Source organism: Ovis canadensis, chromosome 13 (assembly GCF_042477335.2).
Source record: "Ovis canadensis isolate MfBH-ARS-UI-01 breed Bighorn chromosome 13, ARS-UI_OviCan_v2, whole genome shotgun sequence".
In the NCBI taxonomy this organism is placed as follows: domain Eukaryota; kingdom Metazoa; phylum Chordata; class Mammalia; order Artiodactyla; family Bovidae; genus Ovis; species Ovis canadensis.
The window spans coordinates 49980024-50003465 of NC_091257.1; the positions used below are offsets into that span (position 1 = coordinate 49980024).

General features: G+C 38.6%; 1 protein-coding gene across 2 annotated transcripts in view; it reads right to left on the reverse strand.

Annotated features, from left to right (window-relative positions):
- Window positions 1-10491: 10491 nt before the first annotated feature.
- The window catches only part of MTPAP (mitochondrial poly(A) polymerase), a 28055-nt gene continuing 15104 nt past the window's right edge, over window positions 10492-23442 (reverse strand). For both annotated transcript variants that reach the window (XM_069547734.1, XM_069547735.1), the window contains exons 6-9: window positions 20776-21002; window positions 14211-14303; window positions 14057-14130; window positions 10492-11517 (exon numbers count right to left, since the gene is read on the reverse strand). In XM_069547734.1, the coding sequence (XP_069403835.1) occupies window positions 11158-11517; window positions 14057-14130; window positions 14211-14303; window positions 20776-21002 (754 nt within the window). In that variant the 3' untranslated portion in view covers window positions 10492-11157. The remainder of the gene's footprint in view (window positions 11518-14056; window positions 14131-14210; window positions 14304-20775; window positions 21003-23442) is intronic.

The following is a 23442-nucleotide window of genomic DNA, read 5'->3' on the forward strand; positions in this document are numbered from 1 at the left end:
CCATAAGACAATTGGAAACTTCAACTCTAAGTGGGTATGAAGATATGAGAGATTTATTGTTTTTGTTTGTTCTACTTAGGTTTGATAATAACTTGATTATGTTATAAAAAAGTTACCTTTTGGTGGTAACTGATAAAATGACAGAATGACTGAAATAGGCTTAAAATAATACCAACTGGGTAAATAAATGGGGTTATACATTAAAGCAAATTTGCCATGAGTTAATTACTGAAACAGGTGATGGATTTATGCAAAAAAGGTCCATCTAGTCAAGGCTATGGTTTTTCCAGTAGTCATGGATGGATGTGAGAATTGGATATAAAGAAAGCTAAGCGCAGAAGAATTGATGCTTTTGAACTGTGGTATTGGAGGAGACTCTTGAGAGTCCCTTGGACTGAAAGGAGATCCAACCAGTCCATCCTAAAGATCAGTCCTGGGTGTTCATTGGAGGGACTGATGTTGAAGCTGAAACTCCAATACTTTGGCCACCTGATGTGGAGAGCTGACTCATTTGAAAAGACCCTGATGCTGGGAAAGATTGAGGGCAGGAGGAGAAGGGGACGACAGAGGACGAGATGGTTGGATGGCATCACTGATACAATGGACATGGGTTTGGGTGGACTCTGGGAATTGGTGATGGACAGGGAGGCCTGGCGTGCTGCAGTTCATGGGGTCGCAAAGTCAGACACAATTGAGCGACTGAACTGAACTGATTATACTTTTCAGTTTACTTCTGTGTTCAAAATTCTCCATAATAATAAAGTTTTACATAATTATCAGTAAGCTTGACCATATTTATTACTTGTCCATTTCAATTGCTTCTGTATCTTTTTCTTTGCCTATTACTTAAACATTTGTGGAGCTCATTATTAGAAAAAATAGCCCTTTTCTACAGCATCAGAATTTTGCTTACAGCTGTCATGTGGCATGGCTTCTCATTTTAAAGTAGCCAAATTTATCAATATATTCTTTTATAAATTCATGTCATATTTGAAAAGGTACCCTTTTCTACTTGAAGTTCATAATATTCATCCAGGATCTGTTTAATACTTTATGGTTTCACTTCTCCCCTTTCACATTTGAATTCTGACCCACTTGGAATTTATTTGGGTATAAGAGTGAGACTGGGACCAAACTGGTTTTTTTTTTTTTCCTCCTAGTAGCTACCAATTGTCCCTGGCAGCTCAGATGGTAAAGAATCTGCAATGCAGGAGATGCAGGTTTGATCCCTGGGTGAGGAAGATCCCTTGGAGAAGGGAATGGCTACCCACTCCAGTATATTCTTGCCTGGAGAATTCCACGGACAGAGGAGCCTGGTGGGCTACAAGTCCATGGGGTTGCAAACACTCCGGTACGATTGAAGTGATTAAGCACACAACAGTTGTCCCAATAGGATTTACTGAATACTCCATCTTTCTATTGACCTGAAATGTTGACCTTTATCATACCACTATAAATCCCCACATATATCTTGAATATATTTCTGGACTGTTCTATTGGTTTGTCTATCTCAAACCAGAAATATTCTGTTTGAATTATCTTACTTCATATTTTCATGTCATTTGTCAAAATTAAAAAAAATTCTTTCTTTTAGTGAGTTTTGTATATCCTTACTCATACACTTTCAATGACTTCTAAGTTTCTTTTAAATATGCTTATGGAATTTCAATTGACTGCATCATCATTAACCGATATGTAGGCAAAACTGTTACCCTTATATTAAGCCTTTCTATCCAAGAACAAAAATCATTTTTCTAGGAATTCAAACCTTTCATCTCTTGGTATATCTCAATTTTGAGTGTCTGGTACAAAGCAATCATGGGTAAATGTTTACTGAATGAATAACTCCATTATACCAGTATTCTGGAATTAAGTGTCACAAGTAGAGAAGTTTTTGAAAACTTTAAAATCAGTGGAGTTTATAACACCTATCCTACTCAAACTCTTCCAGAAAATTGCAGAGGAAGGTAAACTTCCAAACTCATTCTATGAGGCCACCATCACCCTAATACCAAAACCTGACAAAGATGCCACAAAAAGAGAAAACTACAGGCCAATATCACTGATGAACATAGATGCAAAAATGCTTAACAAAATTCTAGCAATCAGAATCCAACAACACATTAAAAAGATCATACACCATGACCAAGTGGGCTTTATCCCAGGGATGCAAGGATTCTTCAATATCTGCAAGTCAATCAATGTAATACACCACATTAACAAACTGAAAAATAAAAACCATATGATTATCTCAATAGATGCAGAGAAAGCCTTTGAAAAAATTCAACATCCATTTATGATAAAAAAAAAAAACCTCTCCAGAAAGCAGGAATAGAAGGAACATACCTCAACATAATAAAAGCTATATATGACAAACCCACAGCAAACATTATCCTCAATGGTGAAAAACTGAAAGCATTTCCCCTAAAGTCAGGAACAAGACAAGGGTACCCACTTTCACCATTACTATTCAACATGGTTTTGGAAGTTTTGGCCACAGCAATCAGAGCAGAAAAAGAAATAAAAGGAATCCAAATTGGAAAAGAAGAAGTAAAACTCTCACTGTTTGCAGATGACATAATCCTCTACATAGAAAACCCTAAAGACTTCTCCAGAAAATTACTAGAGCTAATCAATGAATATAGTAAAGTTGCAGGATATAAAATCAACACACAGAAATCCCTGGCATTCCTGTACACTAATAATGAGAAAATAGAAAGAGAAATTAAGGAAACAATTCCATTCACCATTGCAACGAAAAGAATAAAATACTTTGGAATATATCTACCTAAAGAAACTAAAGACCTGTATATAGAAAACTATAAAACACTGATGAAAGAAATCAAAGAGGACACTAATAGATGGAGAAATATACCACGTTCATGGATCGGAAGAATTAATATAGTGAAAATGAGTATACTATCCAAAGCAATTTATAGATTCAATGCAATCCCTATCAAGCTACCAACGGTATTTTTCACAGAGCTAGAATAAGTAATTTCACAATTTGTATGGAAATAAAAAAAACCTTGAATAGCCAAAGCAATCTTGAGAAAGAAGAATGGAACAGGAGGAATCAACCTGCCTGACTTCAGGCTCTACTACAAAGCCACAGTCATCAAGACAATATGGTACTGGCACAAAGACAGAAATATAGATCAACGGAACAAAATAGAAAGCCCAGAGATAAATCCACACACATATGGACACTTTATCTTTGACAAAGGAGGCAAGAATATACAATGGATTAAAGACAATCTCTTTAACAAGTGGTGCTGGAAAAACTGGTCAACCACTTGTAAAAGAATGAAACTAGAACACTTTCTAACACCATACACAAAAATAAACTCAAAACGGATTAAAGATCTAACCGTAAGACCAGAAACTATAAAACTCCTAGAGGACAACATAGGCAAAACACTCTCCGACATACATCACAGCGGGATCCTCTATGACCCACCTCCAAGAATATTGGAAATAAAACAAAAAATAAACAAATGGGACTTAATTAAACTTAAAAGCTTCTGCACAACAAAGGAAACTATAAGCAAGGTGAAAAGACAGCCTTCAGAATGGGAGAAAATAATAGCAAATGAAGCAACTGACAAACAACTAATCTCAAAAATATACAAGCAACTCCTGCAGCTCAATTCCAGAAAAATAAACGACCCAATCAAAAAATGGGCCAAAGAACTAAACAGACTTTTCTCCAAAGAAGACATACAGATGGCTAACAAACACATGAAAAGATGCTCAACATCACTCATCATCAGAGAAATGCAAATCAAAACCATAATGAGGTACCATTTCACATCAGTCAGAATGGCTGCGATCCAAAAGTCTACAAGCAATAAATGCTGGAGAAGTTGTAGAGAAAAGGGAACCCTCTTACACTGTTGGTGGGAATGCCAACTAGTACAGCCACTATGGAGAACAGTGTGGAGATTCCTTAAAAAACTGGAAATAGAACTACCTTATGACCCAGCAATCTCACTGCTGGGCATACACACCAAGGAAACCAGAACTGAAAGAGACACGTGTACCCCAATGTTCATCGCAGCACTGTTTATAATAGCCAGGACATGGAAGCAACCTAGATGTCCACTGGCAGATGAATGGATAAGAAAGCCATGGTACATATACACAATGGAGTATTACTCAGTCATTAAAAATACATTTGAATCAGTTCTAATGAGGTGGATGAAACTGGAGTCTATTATACAGAGAGAAGCCAGAAAGAAAAATACCAACACAGTATACTAATGCATATATATGGAATTTAGAAAGATGGTAACGATAATCCTGTATGCGAGACAGCAGAAGAGTCACAGATGTCTAGAACAGTCTTTTGGACTCTGTGGGAGAGGGGGAGGGTGGGATGATTTGGGAGAATGGCATTGAAACATGTATGATATCATATAAGAAACGAATCGCCAGTCCAGGTTCAATGCAGAATACAGGATGCTTGGGGCTGGAGCACTAGGATGACCCAGAGGGACGGGATGGGGAGGGAGGTGGGAGGGGGGGGTTCAGGATTGGGAACACGTGTACACTCGTGGCAGATTCATGTTGATGTATGGCAAAACCAATACAATATTGTAGAGTAATTAGCCTCCAATTAAAATAAATAAATTAAAAAAAATTAGTGGAGTTTATAAAGAGAATATATTCTGAGGTTACAGAAGAAGCCAGTGCTTTCTATTAATTAGAATTTTTAACCAGTATCTATTTTGTATACCTCATAGTTAGAATGACCTTAAAGGTCTGTAAAATTCCAAGGTAACTTTAGAATTACAATAAACACATATAACTTAGTATTAATTTACTGTAAAATGGACTTTCTTGCCTCCTATTCCTTTGAAAACTGACAGCTGTTTACATGGGTACACAAAAGAAGGAAAACATTGGGTTGGGAAACTAGCTAGTAGATCATTAAATTAGAAGAGAGGTAATGACATAAACTAAGCTGATCATAACAGAAATAAAGTTAATAAAAGAAACTGCAAAAAAAGAAAGGGTCCAAAGGATCTGAGTTTGAGCTATGGTGGTAGAGAACAATGGTACCAACAACAGAAATAAGAAAATAATGAAGCTAGCCAATTTTAAGGAAGAAAATAATTTTAATTTAAAACAGGTCAAATTGGAGGTAAAGCACAAAGTCCAGCACACCAATCATGATAAAGTTTTAGGGGTGGGACTAAAATAATGATTTGATAGTCCTATAGCCAGACGTGAGCACGAAACTCTGGAAATCAGTGATATATGGAAAAAATATATTTATTCGAACCCATCTTATCACTTAATAACAGGTAAGTGAAGTGCCACTGCTCATTGTTATTCTTAGTCATCACTTCTTTAGCAAAGAAACCAAAATATAAAAATATTTTGATCAAATAAAAATATAAAATATGCAAGAAATGCTGTAAGTCTCTTTTTAAAAATTCAGTGATATAAAGCTGAAGGAGACCACTCAGTCCTGGTACCCAAGCTTTATAACCAGTAATGCCAAGAAATGAAGCAGGGAAACTTCAAAGATGCTTACTGCAGGTTTAACCAGAGAACCTGGGGAAAGGGAACATTTTCACACAAATCATACACAACGCTTCTAAACTCACCAAATTAACTGCTAAAAAAGGAAAGGAAGGGGAAACTTGTACCAGTTTTATACTGATATGTGTATCTGTAAGTAAGTTAAGTCGCTCAGTCGTGTCCGACTCTTTGCAACCCCATGGACTGTAGCCTACCAGGCTCCTCCCTCCATGGGATTCTCTAGGCAAGAGTACTGGAGTGGGTTGCCATTTCCTTCTCCAGGGGATCTTCCCAACCCAGGGATCGAACCCGGGTCTCCCGCATTCCAGGCAGACACTTTAACCTCTGAGCCACCAGTAGAACTGTAATACACATTTTGAAAGTCTCTCAGTAGTGTCTGACTCTTTGCGATCCCATGGACGATACAGTCCATGGAATTCTCCAGGCCAGAATACTGGAGTGGGTAGCCTTTCCCCTTCTCCAGGGGATCTTCCCAACTCAGGGATTGAACCCAGGTCTCCTGCATTTTGGGTGGATTATTTACCAGCTGAGTCACAAGGGAAGCCCAAGAATACTGGAGTGTAGTCTATCCCTTCTCCAGGGGATCTTCCTGACCCAGGAATTGAACCAAGATCTCCTGCATTGCAGGTGGATTCTTTACCAATTGAGCTATGAGGAAAGCCCTTTAGCCGTTCCCTTCCCCAGGGGATCATCCCAACCCAGGGATCAAACCACGTCTCCTGCATTGCAAGGTGGATTCTTTACATATGTTACATGGAATGAAAAAAAAATCAGTTTTTAAATTTAGAAATTCATTGTAAGGCATCAGCCAGCTTCATAATCTATCTTTTACCCAGTTTTTGAGATAAAAAGATGATATTAATGTTATTTCATACACTCTCCAAGTCCATGTGTAAGTTAAGTGAATAGTAATTAAAATCCTCATCATTAAGCTACACTAACCTAAGCCAAGTAACTGAACTGTGCAATAGGATGTTTCAAAATGGATGACTTCCACTGTACCTGACACGTTAATGAATTCTGGTGGCACAGAATATAACACTGGTTTAATTTGTAATCTTTCATTAATTTGCTCCATTTTATTTCACAGCATCCATTACAGCAAGTTTTCACTGTGTCATACTTCAAAACACACCCAGAAAAGATAATTTATAACTTATATTTTTCATTAATTTAGACTTGGTCTATTCCAAATTAAGTATTTTACCATACTACATATTCTTCACGGTGTAACAATTACTGTTTCAGGTCCCATCTTTCCAATACTCTTTTAAAAATATCTTGGCACCATATCCTAAAAGATTAGAAATTTTGCTGTGGAAAAAAAAAGTTTAAATGTATTCATCTACTGTCTTTAGTCTAGTTTTGACTCCACTGAGTACTTAAAGATGGGGGAATACACATACACACAGATAACATAAGGGATCACATTTAAAATAGAGTGTATTTTAAAAATAATTTGTGTTGATTTATATATCCTGTGTCATAGATATTTCAGTTTAAAGATTCCATCTAAAATAGACATTTTCTGGGAGTTGCTCCATGGGAATTCCAGAGGAACACTGTAATGTTTATACTCATTGGAGTATGTATCCACAAGTAATTGAGCTCAGCATGGAAACTAAAATAAGCCTTTCAAGTATTTAAAATAAATTTTCCAACATCATCCCAAGGTGAAAAGTGATTTCTGGTCATGTTTTCATTCCTTCCCAAGTATATACTGCAAAGAATTTCTCATTAGTAAGGCTTTACATAAAATTATATGTCATGACCTGATGATATTTCCTGGTGATAGCTTTAAACCACTTAGTCTTCACTTTCTTGTGACATACTCTTGCTATGTATGTGTATGAGAGTCAGCTTCTGGACCTGTGTGAAAAATTTAACAACCAAATTTTATCTAACTTAATAACGGGACCTAAGGTACTCAAATTTGCTAAGAAAAAAGGAGCGGCACTTGAGAACTATACTTATTAACAGATTAATCACCTAAAAAAGCAACTGATTAATGTTTATTTCTCTCATACACAAAAACCTTCAATGCTTTACCACTGAAAATATACTCAACCTTCTAACTTGCCACAGGCTGTCCTTTACAATCTCGCTAAACCTTGACTCTCAGCATCATAGCAAAAACTCTACCCCACCTGTCTGGACTGCCCCTTCTCCAAACATACTTTCATCTCCCTGACACCTATTCACACTGTCTTCTGCTCCCAGAACGATAATCCTGATGCCCCTCCTCTAGTCGACGGAGATTATGGTCCCTTCAAAGCCTACCCTGTCCTACTTGATGAAACCTTCTCTGATCATCTCTGGCAGTAAAGATTTCTTCCCTGCTACAGTATTTTGAATACTCTACTCATACAGTGTTTCCTGAAGGGGCTGAACTGAGAGCAAAGACAAGCTCCTCACCACCTAACACCAACCTCTGGAGGGTGGACAAAGAGAGCTGCTGCCTGGACCAGCCGCGGCTGCTTGGCGGCTCGTCTGCTGGTTTTGCAGCAGGTGTTCACTGTGCAGGTGTTAACTCATACATGTAAATGTTGCATTTTCCTACTGTCGGCAGCAGCAGGCTGTAGGGAAGTGAATAGAGCTGTACTTCTAAGGCCAAGGAATTTCTAGGAAACTGAGGTGACTTAAGAGTCTAATTCTGTTCTAAACCTAGAGCAAAACAAAGAGGTAACCATTAAACGAGAGCAGGAAGAAAGTCCAACTTCAACTGTCTTATTCTCTCTTCTCTATGATGACTGGAGGTTGTGAAGGAGACAGATCATATGTTGTTTTCCTAGACTGCTTGGTCAATTCTCTAATTTCCTAAAAATGGGTAATAACTCAGGAATCAGACTAGTGGGCTATAAAATCAGGAATGATGTACACTGAAAGCAATGTGATCCAGGTAAGCTCCTATCAAATTACTTTCACATAGAGAATAAAACCCACTGTTCATGAGAGCTAGTGACTAAAAGCCTCATAACAGCTAGAAAAGAAAAACTTCAAAAAATTTTCTTTACTGTTCGTTATTGCTGCAATTAGTTTAAGAAATGACAATGACAAATAACTACTGATTATCCCTAAGATTATTAAAAACTATTTTTTAAAACTTTGGAAAGTGATGCAATGAACTTATTGCATCACAAAGAATATGAATAACAAAGAATATGCCTGTAATGTGGGAGACCTGGGTTTGATCCCTGGGTTGGGAAGATTCCCTGGAGAACAGAATGGCCCACTCCAGTATTCTTGCCTGGAGAATCCCATGGACGAGGAACCTGACAGGCTACAATCCATGGGGTCACAAAGGGTTAGACACAACTAAACGACTAACACACACACAATGAACTTAGGAGAAAACACAAAGTTGTTTGTAGTCCTTATGCTATTAACTAGAATGAAAACTTCATGTAAAAGACTGATGTAGATTAAAACTCATCCCGTAAGTAAACCTCATTCTGAAAAGTAAAACAGACCTAGGGCATCAAAGTTATTCTATAAACTATAAAAACAAAAAGAAATGCTAACACATATATACATTAACGCTTTATGTGCTTTAAATGACCATTTTAGACTTAACACCAACCTAAAAAAGAAAAATGTCCAATTAAATATTTATGAATGCAAAAAAAAATCTTTTCATTTAAAAACTCTTGAATATTTATGCTTTTTAAACCTCTTTCTAACTCTCAGCACACATTTCCAGTCCAACATAACTAACCTAATTAAAAAAACAAACGCGAAATTCCCTGGCAGTCCAGTGGTTAGGACACAGTGCTTTCACTGCTGGGGCCCAGGTTCCATCCCTGGTTGGGGAACTAAGATCCCAGAAGCTGTGTTGCATGCAGCCAAAAAAAAAGGAAAGAAAAACAGCTTTTAGTTTAAGGACTCCACTTGTATAGAACACTGATGCCTGCCTGTTGGTTTCAGATGTGAAAGTGAACCGCCTAGCCACATGGGCACAGAACTTACCTACTTCACGACAGTTCTATTAGTGAGCTTCCCATAAGACCTCAAGCAGGGCTCATAGTTTCTGACCTAAAATTTAGATGGGAAACTATTTTGAAAACCAGTACAATCTCTAAATCCGAGTTCTGAGTAGCATGAATAATGACTATCTACCACCAACATTACAAATAGGGTACTACATGCCAGGCCTGCCTGTGGCCCTGCACTTTCCCGTGGGCCTAGCTAATCTCCACAGCCACTGCAAGGGAGGCGCCGCCATCACCCCCATTTTACAGACGAGATCCAAAGAGACAGTGATTCACCACGACATCAGTCTGGCTCAAGTTTGTGTTTTCCGACACTATACTATTGGCTTCATAAACTGACAGTCACTCTATAGGGACTATAAAGGAAATTATACTTCAATCCTCAGACAAAGCAATGGCACCCCATTCCAGTACTCTTGCCTGGAAAATCCCACGGACGGAGGAGCCTGGTGGGCTGCAGTCTATGGGGTTGCTAAGAGTCAGACACAACTGAGTGACTTCACTTTCACTTTTCACTTTCATGCACTGGAGAAGGAAATGGCAACCCACTCCAATGTTCTTGCCTGGAGAATCCCAGGGACGGGGGAGCCTGGTAGGCTGCCATCTATGGGGTCGCACAGAGTCGGACACAACTGAAGTGACTTAGCAGCAGCAGCATACTTCAATACTATCTATTTCCTACAGGGAGAAAGGAATTTTGAAACGAGATTGAAGGAATATTGGACTATCACATACTAGTAGAAAAAGGATTTTATTTTTGAAGACAGAAAAACTAATTAATATTTTTAAGTACAGAGTACCAATATTTTTATATAGCTTAGAATATCTAGAATGTACTAACTGAAATATCTATATTCATCTCTTTCAAAAATATGCACGTTTTTGGAAATCCATACCAATCTGTTTATATTTATATGTGAAAGAATACTTGGAAGAATACAAAACTAAAGAGTACAATCAAATTTCTCAACTTTATTGTATTCATTGCCTATGTATATACATACCTAGGGAGAAGGCAACAGCACCCCACTCCAGTACTCTTGCCTGGAAAATCCCATGGATAGAGGAGCCTGGTAGGCTGCAGTCCAGGGGGTCGCTAAGAGGCGGGCACAACTTCACTTTCACTTTTCACTTTCATGCACTGGAGAAGGAAATGGCAACCCACTCCAGTATTCTTGCCTGGAGAATCCCAGGGACAGAGAAGCCTAGTGGGCTGCCATCTATGGGGTCGCACAGAGTCGGCCACGACTGAAGCGACGCAGCAGCAGCATACATACCTAGAAGTCCCTTTAAATGATTTACACCCAGAGACTGATGCGGATATCAACAATGGTTTGATTCTAAGACTGATTTTCCCCACCTGCTTTTTGTATTTTATCTGAAGTACATTCTAATCTTCTTTCACCTGTTCCTATGGCTAGCGTTTTCATATGGTGCCACTGCTTTCAGACTGAACATATCGCAGAATCTCAGACCAGTTTAAAGGGCCCAACAGGAAGATCATGAGAAGAGAGACACTGGATGGAAGTATGACCTGCCAGGGCTTCACACAGTTCTTCCAGGCAGTCAGCGACCAGCTTACAGGATAAAACCAGTTCTGAAAGCAAATGAGCAGCCATCACGCCTGAGTGCTAATTGCTCTTCTCCCATTAGTGGCTATGGAATTTTCTGCACCGCTACTTTTTATGGAATCCAACAAGTTTTTAATTCTTTCACTTGCAGGCTTCTTTTTCTTCTTGGAAAGAGGCACATTATTTGTTACAGAAGGTAGCAGCAGGGCTGCCAACCCCCAAGGCTGATTACTTGATGGCGAAGGGCGGTCTTTACCTTCTTGATGTAAAATCCAGGCACTTTCTCTGGCCAGATCCACAAATTTTTGCAGTTGGCTTTGACTTACATTTTTGCTAATGTTGAGAGAAGTTTCAAAAGGATTCTGAATGTGCAGAGGAGAAGATTCTGGTTTGTTCTGTTCCCTTCCCTGTAGATCGTTACCGGGAAGAAAAAGATGTATGAATGTATTAAGGGCTCAGATATAAAAACTGTTTGGTTTAATAAAATGTCAAAAACACATAAAACACCAGCACTAACTTTATAGGGTAAAGAATCTCTGCCCCAAGGGAGCTCGGTATGTATGCATGTTACGTGTTAGTGTATATACGTGTGTGTACTTCTGACTGGCTTTTTCCACTGTAGTTTTATGAGTGCTCTTTAGAGAAAAATAAATTAGGTTTATGAGCTATGGATGATGATGTCACTGCTCCAATGAGAGGTATCTGGACTAAGTCAACCAATAAAAGTATTTTTAAAATAACATAACATTTATCTAACAGAATAGAACTGGGAAGGAAAAAAACTTATGGAAAAGAAAAATGGCATAAGATAGTTATTTTGGGGACTTCCTAAAAACATACCTATTACACACAAAATAGAAGCACACAAAATTAGAAGCCTTAAATTAAATATAATAATGTTTCACAAGTATGAAATGAGAAAGGTAGAGAAGGAACAAAGGATTATTCATATTTTAAAACATTAAAAGCTTCCTATTTACATTCCTAAAGATTCAACTTAAATAAGGCTCTGCCAGGTGAGATATCTCATAGAATTAAAAACAAAAGCTAGAGCTGACTCATGAACATCAGTGATCCACTCATCTATATAATCTTTTTCCTCTTTCAAATGATATCACATACATAAATACTACGAAACCAAGTCAGGAGTCTCCAGCGTGGGCAGCCCCTGTGAACTCCCTAATGCCTCTCAAGCCACTGTCCAGCAGGGGCGCTGCCCTACCACCGTCTCTGAGCCCTGAGCAGTGCGGGCATATAAAGGGGAAGCCATTTCCGGTGTTCTAGGATCTCTTCCTTCTCGAGTACATTCCAGAGCTCTGTGTCTATTACCCTCTCTATCCCACACTTTTTCTCTTTTTTTTCCTTTTTTAAACAAAGTCTCCATGAACAGGATAAGGGTCAGAGAAGGATGAAAAAAGGAGAGTTGAAAAAACAACAAAAAAGAATATCTGAGTATGTGTTTTATGAAGCCAGTCTTACACAGGCTGTAACTAAATATCCACACGCTAAACAGAATAAACCCAGAGGCCATCTCACGTACCCCCAACTTGTAAACAGATTCTGCTTGGAGTTTGCTCTGATGGTTCTTCTTATACGGAAAATGCCATTCCGCCTAATCAGTTGAACCAAAATCATAAATTCACTTGCCTAGGTAAATTAAACCCTAAGGGCTCAAATTGAGGGAATTACTAAAATTTAACTTATATGCAGAGTACATCATGAGAAACGCTGGGCTGGAAGAAGCACAAGCTGGAATCAAGATTGCTGGGAGAAATATCAATAACCTCAGATATGCAGATGACACCACCCTTATGGCAGAAAGTGAAAAGGAACTCAAAAACCTCTTGATGAAAGTGAAAGAGGAGAGTGAAAAAGTTGGCTTAAAGCTCAACATTCAGAAAATGAAGATCGTGGCATCTGGTCCCATCACTTCATGGGAAATAGATGGGGAAACAGTGGAAACAGTGTCAGATTTTATTTTTGGGGGCTCCAAAATCACTGCAGTTGGTGACTGAAGCCATGAAATTAAAAGACGCTTACTCCTTGGAAGAAAATTTATGACCAACCTAGACAGCATATTCAAAAGCAGAGACATTACTTTGCCAACAAAGGTCTGTCTAGTCAAGGCTATGGTTTTTCCAGTGGTCATGTATGGATGTGAGAGTTGGACTTGAGGAAAGCTGAGTGCCGAAGAATTGATGCTTTTGAACTGTGGTGTTGAAGAAGACTCTTGAGAGTCCCTTGGACTGCAAGGAGATCCAACCAGTCCATTCTAAAGGAGATCAGCCCTGGGATTTCTTTGGAAGGAATGATGCTAAAGCTGAAACTCCAATACTTTGGCGACCTCCTGCGAAGAGGTGACTCATTGGAAAAGACTCTGATGCTGGGAGGGATTGGGGGCATAAGGAGAAGGGGACGACAGAGGATGAGATGGCTGGACGGCATCACTGACTCGATGGATGTGAGTCTGAGTGAACTCTGGGAGTTGGTGATGGACAGGGAGGCCTGGCATGCTGCGATTCATGGGGTCGCAAAGAGTCAGACACGACTGAGCAACTGAACCGAACTGAACTGATCTTTGGGACTAGGTATTCCATTTCTTCCACAGAAATTCAATCTGGTCTATAAAAGTGTATATAAAATTATGCTTTCTAAAAAACTTTTTAGAATATATTCCATATTTTGAAGGATACAGTCTTAGTAGCAGGTGATGACAGAGATATCATGGCAAACTGACAAAGACAGATGCTGAAAAAAAACTGGTCTACTAGATGATATCTTGGCCCAAGTCATGTAGCTCCACTAGGTGTCAATTTTTTATTACTCTCTATCATCAAGAGTTGACATGCAATGACATTTGTTAGAATGCTTTGAAAACTACACTCATTAAATATTAGTACAGTAGAAAACCATATACCTAATCATCAAATATTAAATAGTACTTACCTGTCGAATATTTATGGAATTTTTATTGAATGCAAAATTTCCAAAATACTCAAAAAATTCTTTCAGTAGTAATTCTGTAAGAAAATAAAACAAGAAAGATAATAAGAAAGTCTATTTCAGTCCAAAAAGGAACAAAGAAAAGGAAAACACCTACCTAGTGTTTCTGTATTTCCTGAAGGTTTAATTCTATTCAAGTCACGAACAAATGTACAGTTGTGGCCTTCTATTATACACTTATCTTCTGCATCTTAAATAAACAGAAATGGAAAATATTTCACATTCTATTTCAAAGATATTCCCTACTTCAGAAATTTATAATCACACAAAGCAAAGCTATAGATTAACATGTCCTATTATTGGTCAGGGTTTTTTATATATAGTATAAATAGTAGGATTAAAACTCCATTAAAAAGGATTTGAGAGCAATTATACTACAGTAAAATTAACCTTACATGAACTTTGGTGAACAGACTGTCCATCAATGCTCAATGATTCGTAATCTATCCTCTGAGGTCATCAGTTTTCTAGTAATAAATGAAAATGTAGACTTTTCCCATCTTTCACCCACTTAAATCCTGGTACTATCTTTGATCAAGTATATTTAATTCAGATCTCCATTTTCCGTCTTATTACCCTTTTGTGCATTTACTTTCAATAACTCATCCAAGACACATACAAACTGAATGTTCTAAGAGTTCTGAAAAACTTCTGGTAATTTCTAAGAGGCAGGCCTCTGCAGTGACTGGGATTCAGTAAGACTCATTTAATGGCACAGTGGACTCACACAATTCATCTTTCCTAACAGTATTTACATCTTTAGATGTAATCATTTCCCTAGTTATGGATAAATATACAGCCACCATGAAATCCTTCATCCATTCTAATCCACCTTCCACTGTACAAATGCAGGCAAACAAACTCCCACTCTTAGAAGTCTAATCAACCGCCACTAAAAGGGCTTTCTCTTTTCCTAACTGTAAGGGGGGCGCCCAGCCTTTTGTCCTGTGCTCCATCAGCAAGCACCTGACCACACCATGGCTGCATTCATGCTATCTACTCCCTGACCCCAGTCTGGGACTAGAGAGACCACTGTCCAGTCCAAGGCAGTGATGACCTTCCCTCTTCCCACTGGCCAGTCCACAACAACAGTGTCCGGCATACAGCAGGCACATAACCAAGAATCTGAATGCTAGCTGATATTTGACTTTGAATGATTATCTATAATAGCCAGAGAGAAATTCATAAAACAAGGTTTCTTCAAACTACTGCCTCCCTTTTTTTGGTGTGGTTTTGGTTATTTTTTAACCAACCTGGTTACTGACTTAAGTACTCAAAAATCATTCCAGATTCTAACATTGATTCTAAACTCTGAAACTGTTACTCATTTTTTAACAGCAAATTTTATGTGCACTGTTAAACAACTGAAGAATTTATATACAGGTCCATTTAGATTTATTTTTCCTGGGACCTGGGCACATGCCTTGTTATTTCAAATTATCAGCAGGCCAGTCATATATATTGATGCTCTTTTAGCTGCTGTGTCTTATTTTTCTTTTTTCCAGGAATATATTTACAATAGAAAAGTAAATCCACATTAAAGTATATCTATATAAAAGTATTAAATATTTCTAGGAATGTACAGTGATAAAAAACAGACTGTGTCTGTAACTGTCGGTCTTCACCAGAAAAAGTTTTTAACAGAAAGTAGTAAAACTTGAAGGAAAAAAAACGATCCCCTGATTTAAGACAGGGCCAGTTTTGTTTTCTCAAAACCCCTAAGGCATTCAAACCCAGGAAACAACTCAGCTGTTAAGTCTTCTCCCTTTTTATTCTCGCCCCTGTTTTTCTGCTATTAAACAATATACAAATAATAGTCATTAAAATTAAAAATTCAGTTCCTCAGTCACACTACCCACATTTCTAATGCCTGATAGCCACAGGTAACAAGTGGCTGCCCAATGGACAACGTGATGACAGGAAGCTCCACTGAACCATGCTGCCGTAGAGAAATCATTCTCAACCTCTTCAAACATAAGACACCCTGTTGTATGTGTGCGTGCTCAGTCGCTCAGTCATGTCCAACTCTTTGCGGTCCCATGGACTATAGCCCACCACGCTCCTCTGTCCATGGGATTTCCCAGGCAAGAATATTGGAGAGGGTTTCCCTTTCCTACTCTAGGGGATCTCCCCAAATCAGGGATATCTCCTGCACTGGCAGGTGGATTCCTTATTGCTGAGCCACCTGGGAAGCTCCTATGACACCCTATTTCTCTCTGTTCATTTCTATGGAAATTACTTATTTCTTAAAAGTATTGTATGAAACACTGGCGATCTACAGACAAGGTCACGCCCTACTACCCCTCCTACCAGGCCACACATCCAGTGACACTCAGCCGCTCTGGGTGGCACCTACATGCTGCTTCAGAGCACATGCTCTGGGGTAAAGATGGTGATATAAACTCAGCATCTACCTTTACCCCAAAGCACTACTGAAATGAGAGTAAAATGACATAAAATCTTAAAGATGGAGAATAGGAAAGACAAGAGCAACCAAAACTTTTATGTTGAAAAACTGATGGACAAGCAGCAATGACTGAAAGAGATCTGAGAGCACTGGGTCCTAAACCAGCAGTAAAGAAAGCCAAGAAACCAGACGTTCAGGCAGAGCCCCCAGTAGCTTGGCAGCTGAAGTGCCAGATCTGACCAGGAGGGCCCAGCCTGGATGCCTGCTGCTTAGAGCAGCGAGACCCTGAGGTCTCTTCCTGACAGAAAATGTCGGGTTTACCCTGGAGACAGTATAAGAAAGAATCTCTATACTGGGAGATGCAAGACACGTTTGAGGGTGGGAAAACTGTTCTAAACACAACAAATGGTGTAATAAACGTCAAAGTTTCAGCATGTTAGAAGCCAGGCCTTCTCTTCCAGAAAAAAAGACTGAAAGAGCATGTTCTAACATAGGAAACTTAGATGATGCAAAAAAAATTTTACCCAGTGCCTGGAACTCAATGAATTGTCACTGGGTCATGAAGAATGAGCAACTAAAGCTCTCTTCTATGCTGGGGTCTCTGCATCAAACTTGCTGAAAGTACCACTCAGTCATTTCTTCTTGAAACCTTTAATTCATCATAGGAAAGAAAAACAGGCATCCTAAACAAAAGAACTCTAATCAAACGACTGATTATAAGAGGAAGATGCTGGATTAAAAGCATTAAGCACAGAAGTAAATATTACAAAGGGACCATAGCCAAAACAAGACAGAAAACGCAAGAAGACAAAAGAGACACATGGGGAAAGCGGTAGAGACTGTAAGAGAACATGAAGAAACAAAACTTCAAGAATAACCAAACTATGAAAGCTGCCATCGTGCTCAGTACAAACAGCCTTCAACTTTAAAATGTTCATCCAATCACCTGAATCTATTTACTGAACTCCTCTAAGCCAGGAGCGGAAAATGCAGAGACAAAGCAGACAGCCTGACCTAGAAATGCTTGGTCAAGGCAGCCAGATCAAAGAACAACAATCTAATTGTTGTCACAATACAGGTGCGTTCCAGGTGCTTGGAAGGCAACAGGGCACCACCTCTGAGAAGGAAGGGAGGAGAGAGGAAGCCAGGAAAGACCTAAGAAGTCAGATTCTGGACTGGGTTTGTCTTTTCTCTTCCCTGGCTCGATCGGGATGAGCTTCTCCAGGTAAAAAGGGAAGGCGGGAGAAGCAGCCACTGCAGGCGAAGGCACAAGATGTGCAGGAGTGCAGAGGCTCTAGGGTCAGGGAGGAGCCTGGAGGACTGCAGCTCCTGAGCTGCACACGAAAGAGAAGGTACAAGCAGAGGAGGGAGACAAAGATCATGAGGGACCCTAAACGCAAAGTTAGAAGGTCTGGACTTCAACTTCCAGATTTCAAACAGCGGTTGGCAAAGTCCTAGAAGTGCTGACAAGTGTTCCACAAACTGACACTGCCTTCTACTAATAAACTAGCAGGCAATCAAGCAAGCTTGCTCTCTTACTTTCTTCTTTTTGAAACAATACAAATTGATAGGCTCTATCTGAATATCAAAGGAGAGGCACAGTTCAGAAAAAAATGACTCTAACAAGACTCAAGCCCCTCAGCTGATGAACCACGGAGTTCCCACGATGGTGATGATTTCACAGTTTAACACTATTTTTATTCTTAGCCATATTCTGTTGAAGATACATTGGTCTGGGACCCCTGGTTAAAATCAGAAAGTATAAAAAGCATGGATTCTAAGGAATACATCAATGAGTTAGGGAAAAAAAATTTAGATACATTCTTCTCAAAATTATCTTTACCACATCCTTCATACACACATTTACCTATGAAAAAGTATTTCACAGCAAGTTCAAGATTCCACTAGAAGTTAAAAAATCAATGATCAAAAAGTAGCAACAACTATATCAAGTTCACTTTTACATTTATTATCAATTCACACCTATAATTTGCTATGCGGAAAAAAGCAACTGAAATGGCCTGATTTCTCTGACCATGTTTAAGAATGAGCATGAAAATGTTAAACTACCAATTTGGTATTTTTAAGTAGAAAATAAAAGAATTCCCATCAAAGGAATGTTTTGATGCCATAGAATGTGATTAAATTTGTATTTGGCTTAAAATAGATTTGGAATAAAAACTCAAAATGTTGTTTTAAATTTGTTCACAAATTATATTTTCTCTAAAACAATTAGTGGAAATTTAAAAAGATAATAGGAAAATTACTGAAAGGATTTCAAGAGAGTGAATACTACAATTAGATGTGAATTTCTGAAAATCACTGTTAGTTAAGAACAGAGCAGTGGGAAGGGAGAAGCGGTACAAATGTCCCCAGGCAGAGATGTGAAGGGCCTCACAGCGGCAGGGGTGGGAGAGAACCACCAAGGTGTGATGGTGTGCCGCTAACACAAATCTGCTTCAAAGCAGCCTCCTTTTTTCAGTTTCTATTCTTTCTTCTCTTCTGAACTCCAAAACCCATGATACTTCCCCAAACAGTTTCTAGGAAAGTAGTCTTAAGCATCAGTGCACACAGCAGGACTGAACAGGAAGTGGTCTTTCCAGGCGGCTAACAGGTGAGATCTACCCAGGTTTTCTGTTGGTTACTAGATTTAAGCATTGCCTGAGAACATCGTCTGTATAAACCACTGCACCAAAAACCACACCTGACACATAGTTTGCAGCCAACAGATCCAAAGTGAATGAATGACACCGAATGAGGAGATGAACACAGGCATGGACCTCAAAGGTGAGATACAGGCCCGCGCTCTACCTCCCTCTAAACTTCCTACTTTCCATAACCTACCACACAGAGATTTTTAAAGCTTACTTTCAAGTGGTACCAACACTTACAAGCGATTACTTCTAATCTGAATAAGAAAAGTGGCATGGGAGTGAACTTAAAAGAATTCATAGAGAAGAAAAGGCATGTTCCAGGATGAAAAACAAACATCACAAAAAAAGGAGCTAAGAGGAAATGTTATGAACATGTCATTGGCTGAAATGTGGGAATACATGAAGAGAAAGAGTGGGAGAAAAGGCTGGAAAAATGGCTACAGGTGAAAATCCTATATAATACAAAGCTAAGCCAACTGCTTGAGGTTTATTCTATAGGGAATAAAATCCTTTTAAAATCCCTTTAAAGAGGGTCACTTTAGGAGTGAACTTTATAAGAATTATCTGGCAGCAATACATGGGAGGGGCAGAAGATGGAGTGCATATACATTTTCTGAGTAAATCCCTGAATTATTTTCCTTTCATAATTTAAGACTGTAATACCTTAGTATCTCCCCCAGCAGCCTATCAAAATTTCAATTTATTAAAAACACAAATTAAATAGTATACTAATTCTAAAACCATTTACCTAAGATTGCCTATAAACTTTCAACCAAAAAAAAAAAAAAAAAAAATTAGGACCTTGAAACACCATGAAATGGTTTTTGGCATTTCTAAGAGAAATCTGGAAATAGCTTCAAACTTGGAAAGCCATTTGTAAGCTGGGCTCCAATCAGAAGCTGCATCTGGGATATATTTTTCTCCAAGGTCATTCCAAACTTGGTCAAGCCAGGAGAGGCTCCAACTGGCTCAGGAGATGGTAAACAATGTTGCCAACTGACACAGTAAGACAGAGCTCTTGAAAAATTTTAAAGGCCTCTGCTTCACAAATCATCAGCTCTCATGACCCCTGGTGGACATTAAGAAAATTAACAGCTTTTAGATTTTATTAATAGTCACGACACTTTGAAAATACATGACCCTTAAACAAACTGAGTGCCCAAGAACTGATGCTTTCAAACTGTGGTGCTAGAGAAGACTCTTGAGAGTCCCTTGGATAGCAAGGAGATTAATCCTAATGGAAGTCAACCCTGAATATTCATTGGAAGGACTGATGCTGAAGCTCCAATACTTTGGCCACTTGATGCAAAGAGCCGACTCATTGGAAAAGACTCTGATGCTGGGAAAGACTGAAGCCAGGAGGAGAAGGGGGCGACAGGATGAGATGGTTGGATGGCATCACCGACTCAATGGACATGAGTTTGAGCGAACTCCAGTACATAGTGAAGGACGGGGAGGCCTGGCATGCTGCAGTCCATGGGGTTGCAAAGAGTTACCTGACTGAGCAAGTGAACAATAAACAAACAAACACACATGGCTTTGATAACACATGGTAATGCTATCCATTCAAACAGAGAGAAAACAGATGCTTTGAGTCTCACCTGCAAGGGTTTTTAGGTAGTCTAGTGTTGGAAGAATAGGAGGTGACCTCCTCTGGAGAAAAAAGATGACCATCATGGTGAGGGAGAAATTTGTAATCCAAGCACCAGGAATACTACTTGTTAACGAATGTGCCCGAGCCCAGCATCGGACACTGAACACCAAGGCTCTAACCCTCGAGTCCAGGGCACCATACATGTAAAGCAGTTCAGAACTTTTCAACGCAATCCTTCGAAAGAGAAAAATAACAGAAATTTTCAACCCCCCAAATTATGATCCCAGAGTAGAACAAAACACAAACCTGGGCATATATCTAACTATCTTACTCTATCTAAACATATTCAGAACAACAAGAGCAGATCATCAAATGCATTATGTATTTGCAATATAACATTTAATATTAATGATAACCTTTCATTACCATTAAAACATTCTTCTAAATGCTGACAACCACAATGCAGTTATCACACTTAAAAATTTTAAATCAAAGTTCCTAAACATGATGTAATAAGTAAAATAATACCTAAGTGCTGTTTATTAACTATCAATAAAGACACAGGCAGGTCTGTAATTACAGGAGCTTCATACTTTAGTTGCACACAGATTAACTAGTCCTTTTCTGTTTTGAGTCATTATTAATTCCTGTGTTTATTTGCTGCACCCACAGCTTTTCTAGTGTTTTAAGGGGCACTGAAGAGACATGCAGAGAAGATACAGACAAAATGAACAAAGTCAGAATCAGAATCTATTTGGGCTATAGGCATTCCAATCCAGTGGTTCTGCAGATTAATTAAAACTGTGCTGCATGATTATTTCTGATCTTCATATCAGAAGAAGCTGGAAGGTAAATGAAGTCCTATGTAGGATTTGCACTCACCACAGGAAGAAAAATATGACAAAGATTTCCTGATAACTGAATTTCAAAAACAATTTGATCTTGTTATGGATTGATTATAGGTGACCTAACCTTATACTTTATCATCCAAATCAGGACACTTCAGAATGGGAAAGGGAGATTATCTAATCCTTTGACAGACAAGGGAAATATTATACTTATTTTATCAAGAAAGTATAAGTCTTTTAAAATTCAGCCAAAATTACTTAAGTGTACTATTTATAAAAAACACAACTCAGGAAGATTAAATATGTATTAAGAAATCAGTCTTCAGAGCCTATTTTCTAAGTCTTCTAGTCATGTTATAATGCAAAGAGTTATAAGAAATATTTTTAAATTAAGTTCCTAATGATCAAGACATGTCTTGTAATTTCTCAAAGACCCAAGAGAGGGCACATGTTATTTCACAGTATCAACTCCAAACTGCCTACTAAGTACCATCATGGGTGGCACTTCCTGAGTTTAAGGAAAGGAGAGGAAATGGCAAATTAGAAATTCATGGTGATTAAATGTTTGAGCTATGTAAATGAAGCTAAATTAAGCTGAAAAATAAGTAGCACACAGTACAAGGTATCTGATATAAAGAAACATGCAAGTATAAAAAGTCTGATGCATATTAAATAAATTTTTTAAAACTACAGCAACAAGACAATGAAAGTAACATTATTACCAAGATAAAAGTCATTTTATTCGACTTACATACTATAAAGAAAATATAGTAATGATAGAAAGTATAATATGTATTTTTATTTATTTTTACTAAATGAGCCACTTGAGAGAAATTCAGAAGTATTTAGCACTGACTTGTTAGTGAACACTTGAGTTTATTCAAAACTGCTCCAGATTGGATTTTCTGAATCTATTTTTAGTTATGATTATTTAACTAACAGATAGTACAGGGAGACAAAACGCACGCAATGAGTCTGCTGCTGCCGCCAAGCCGCTTCAGTCGTGTCTGACTCTGTGCGACCCCACAGACGGCAGCCCACCAGGCTCCCCCTCACTGGGATTCTCCAGGCAAGAACATTGGAGTGGGTTGCCATTTCCTTCTCCAATGCAATGAGTATACTAGAGTGTAAAGAAATAAACGCCTCAACTGAAGAGTTTTCTCTACTGAGAACCAAAGAAAAGTTATCAGAGCATGAAAGAACTCGTCATTCTCATTACTCTCACTTTTTTTTAAGCAAACAGGTTGATAATAAAAATGAAAACATGTTGAAGAAAACTATGCAGTCTTATTAGGCTGCTCAGTCCACCATTTGCTTGACACAAAGTTGACTATGCTAAACCACTTAAGTCGTGTCCAACTCTGTGCGACCCCATAGACGGCAGCCCACCAGGCTCCCCGGTCCCTGGGATTCTCCAGGCAAGAACACTGGAGTGGGTTGCCATTTCCTTCTCCAATGCAAGAAAGTGAAAAGTGAAAGTGAAGTCACTGAGTCATGTCCAACTCTCAGTGACCCCATGGACTGCAGCCCACCAGGCTCCTCCATCCATGGGATTTTCCAGGCAAGAGTACTGGAGTGGGGTGCCATAAATTTGACTATATCTGGAGGCAATTCCAAGGACAAACTCAAGATGCCACTTTACTTACTAAGTAAACCAGAAGGCTAGATACTCAGGAATTTTTGAGTTGTTATCAGGCTATATAAGTAGGAACAATGAAACACAGTTCTCAGAAGATGTTTGTTAGGTATGTTAACATTTTAACATAGTATCTTAACATTTTATTAAGAACACCAAAAAAAAAAAAAGAAAAACCCAATAGATATTA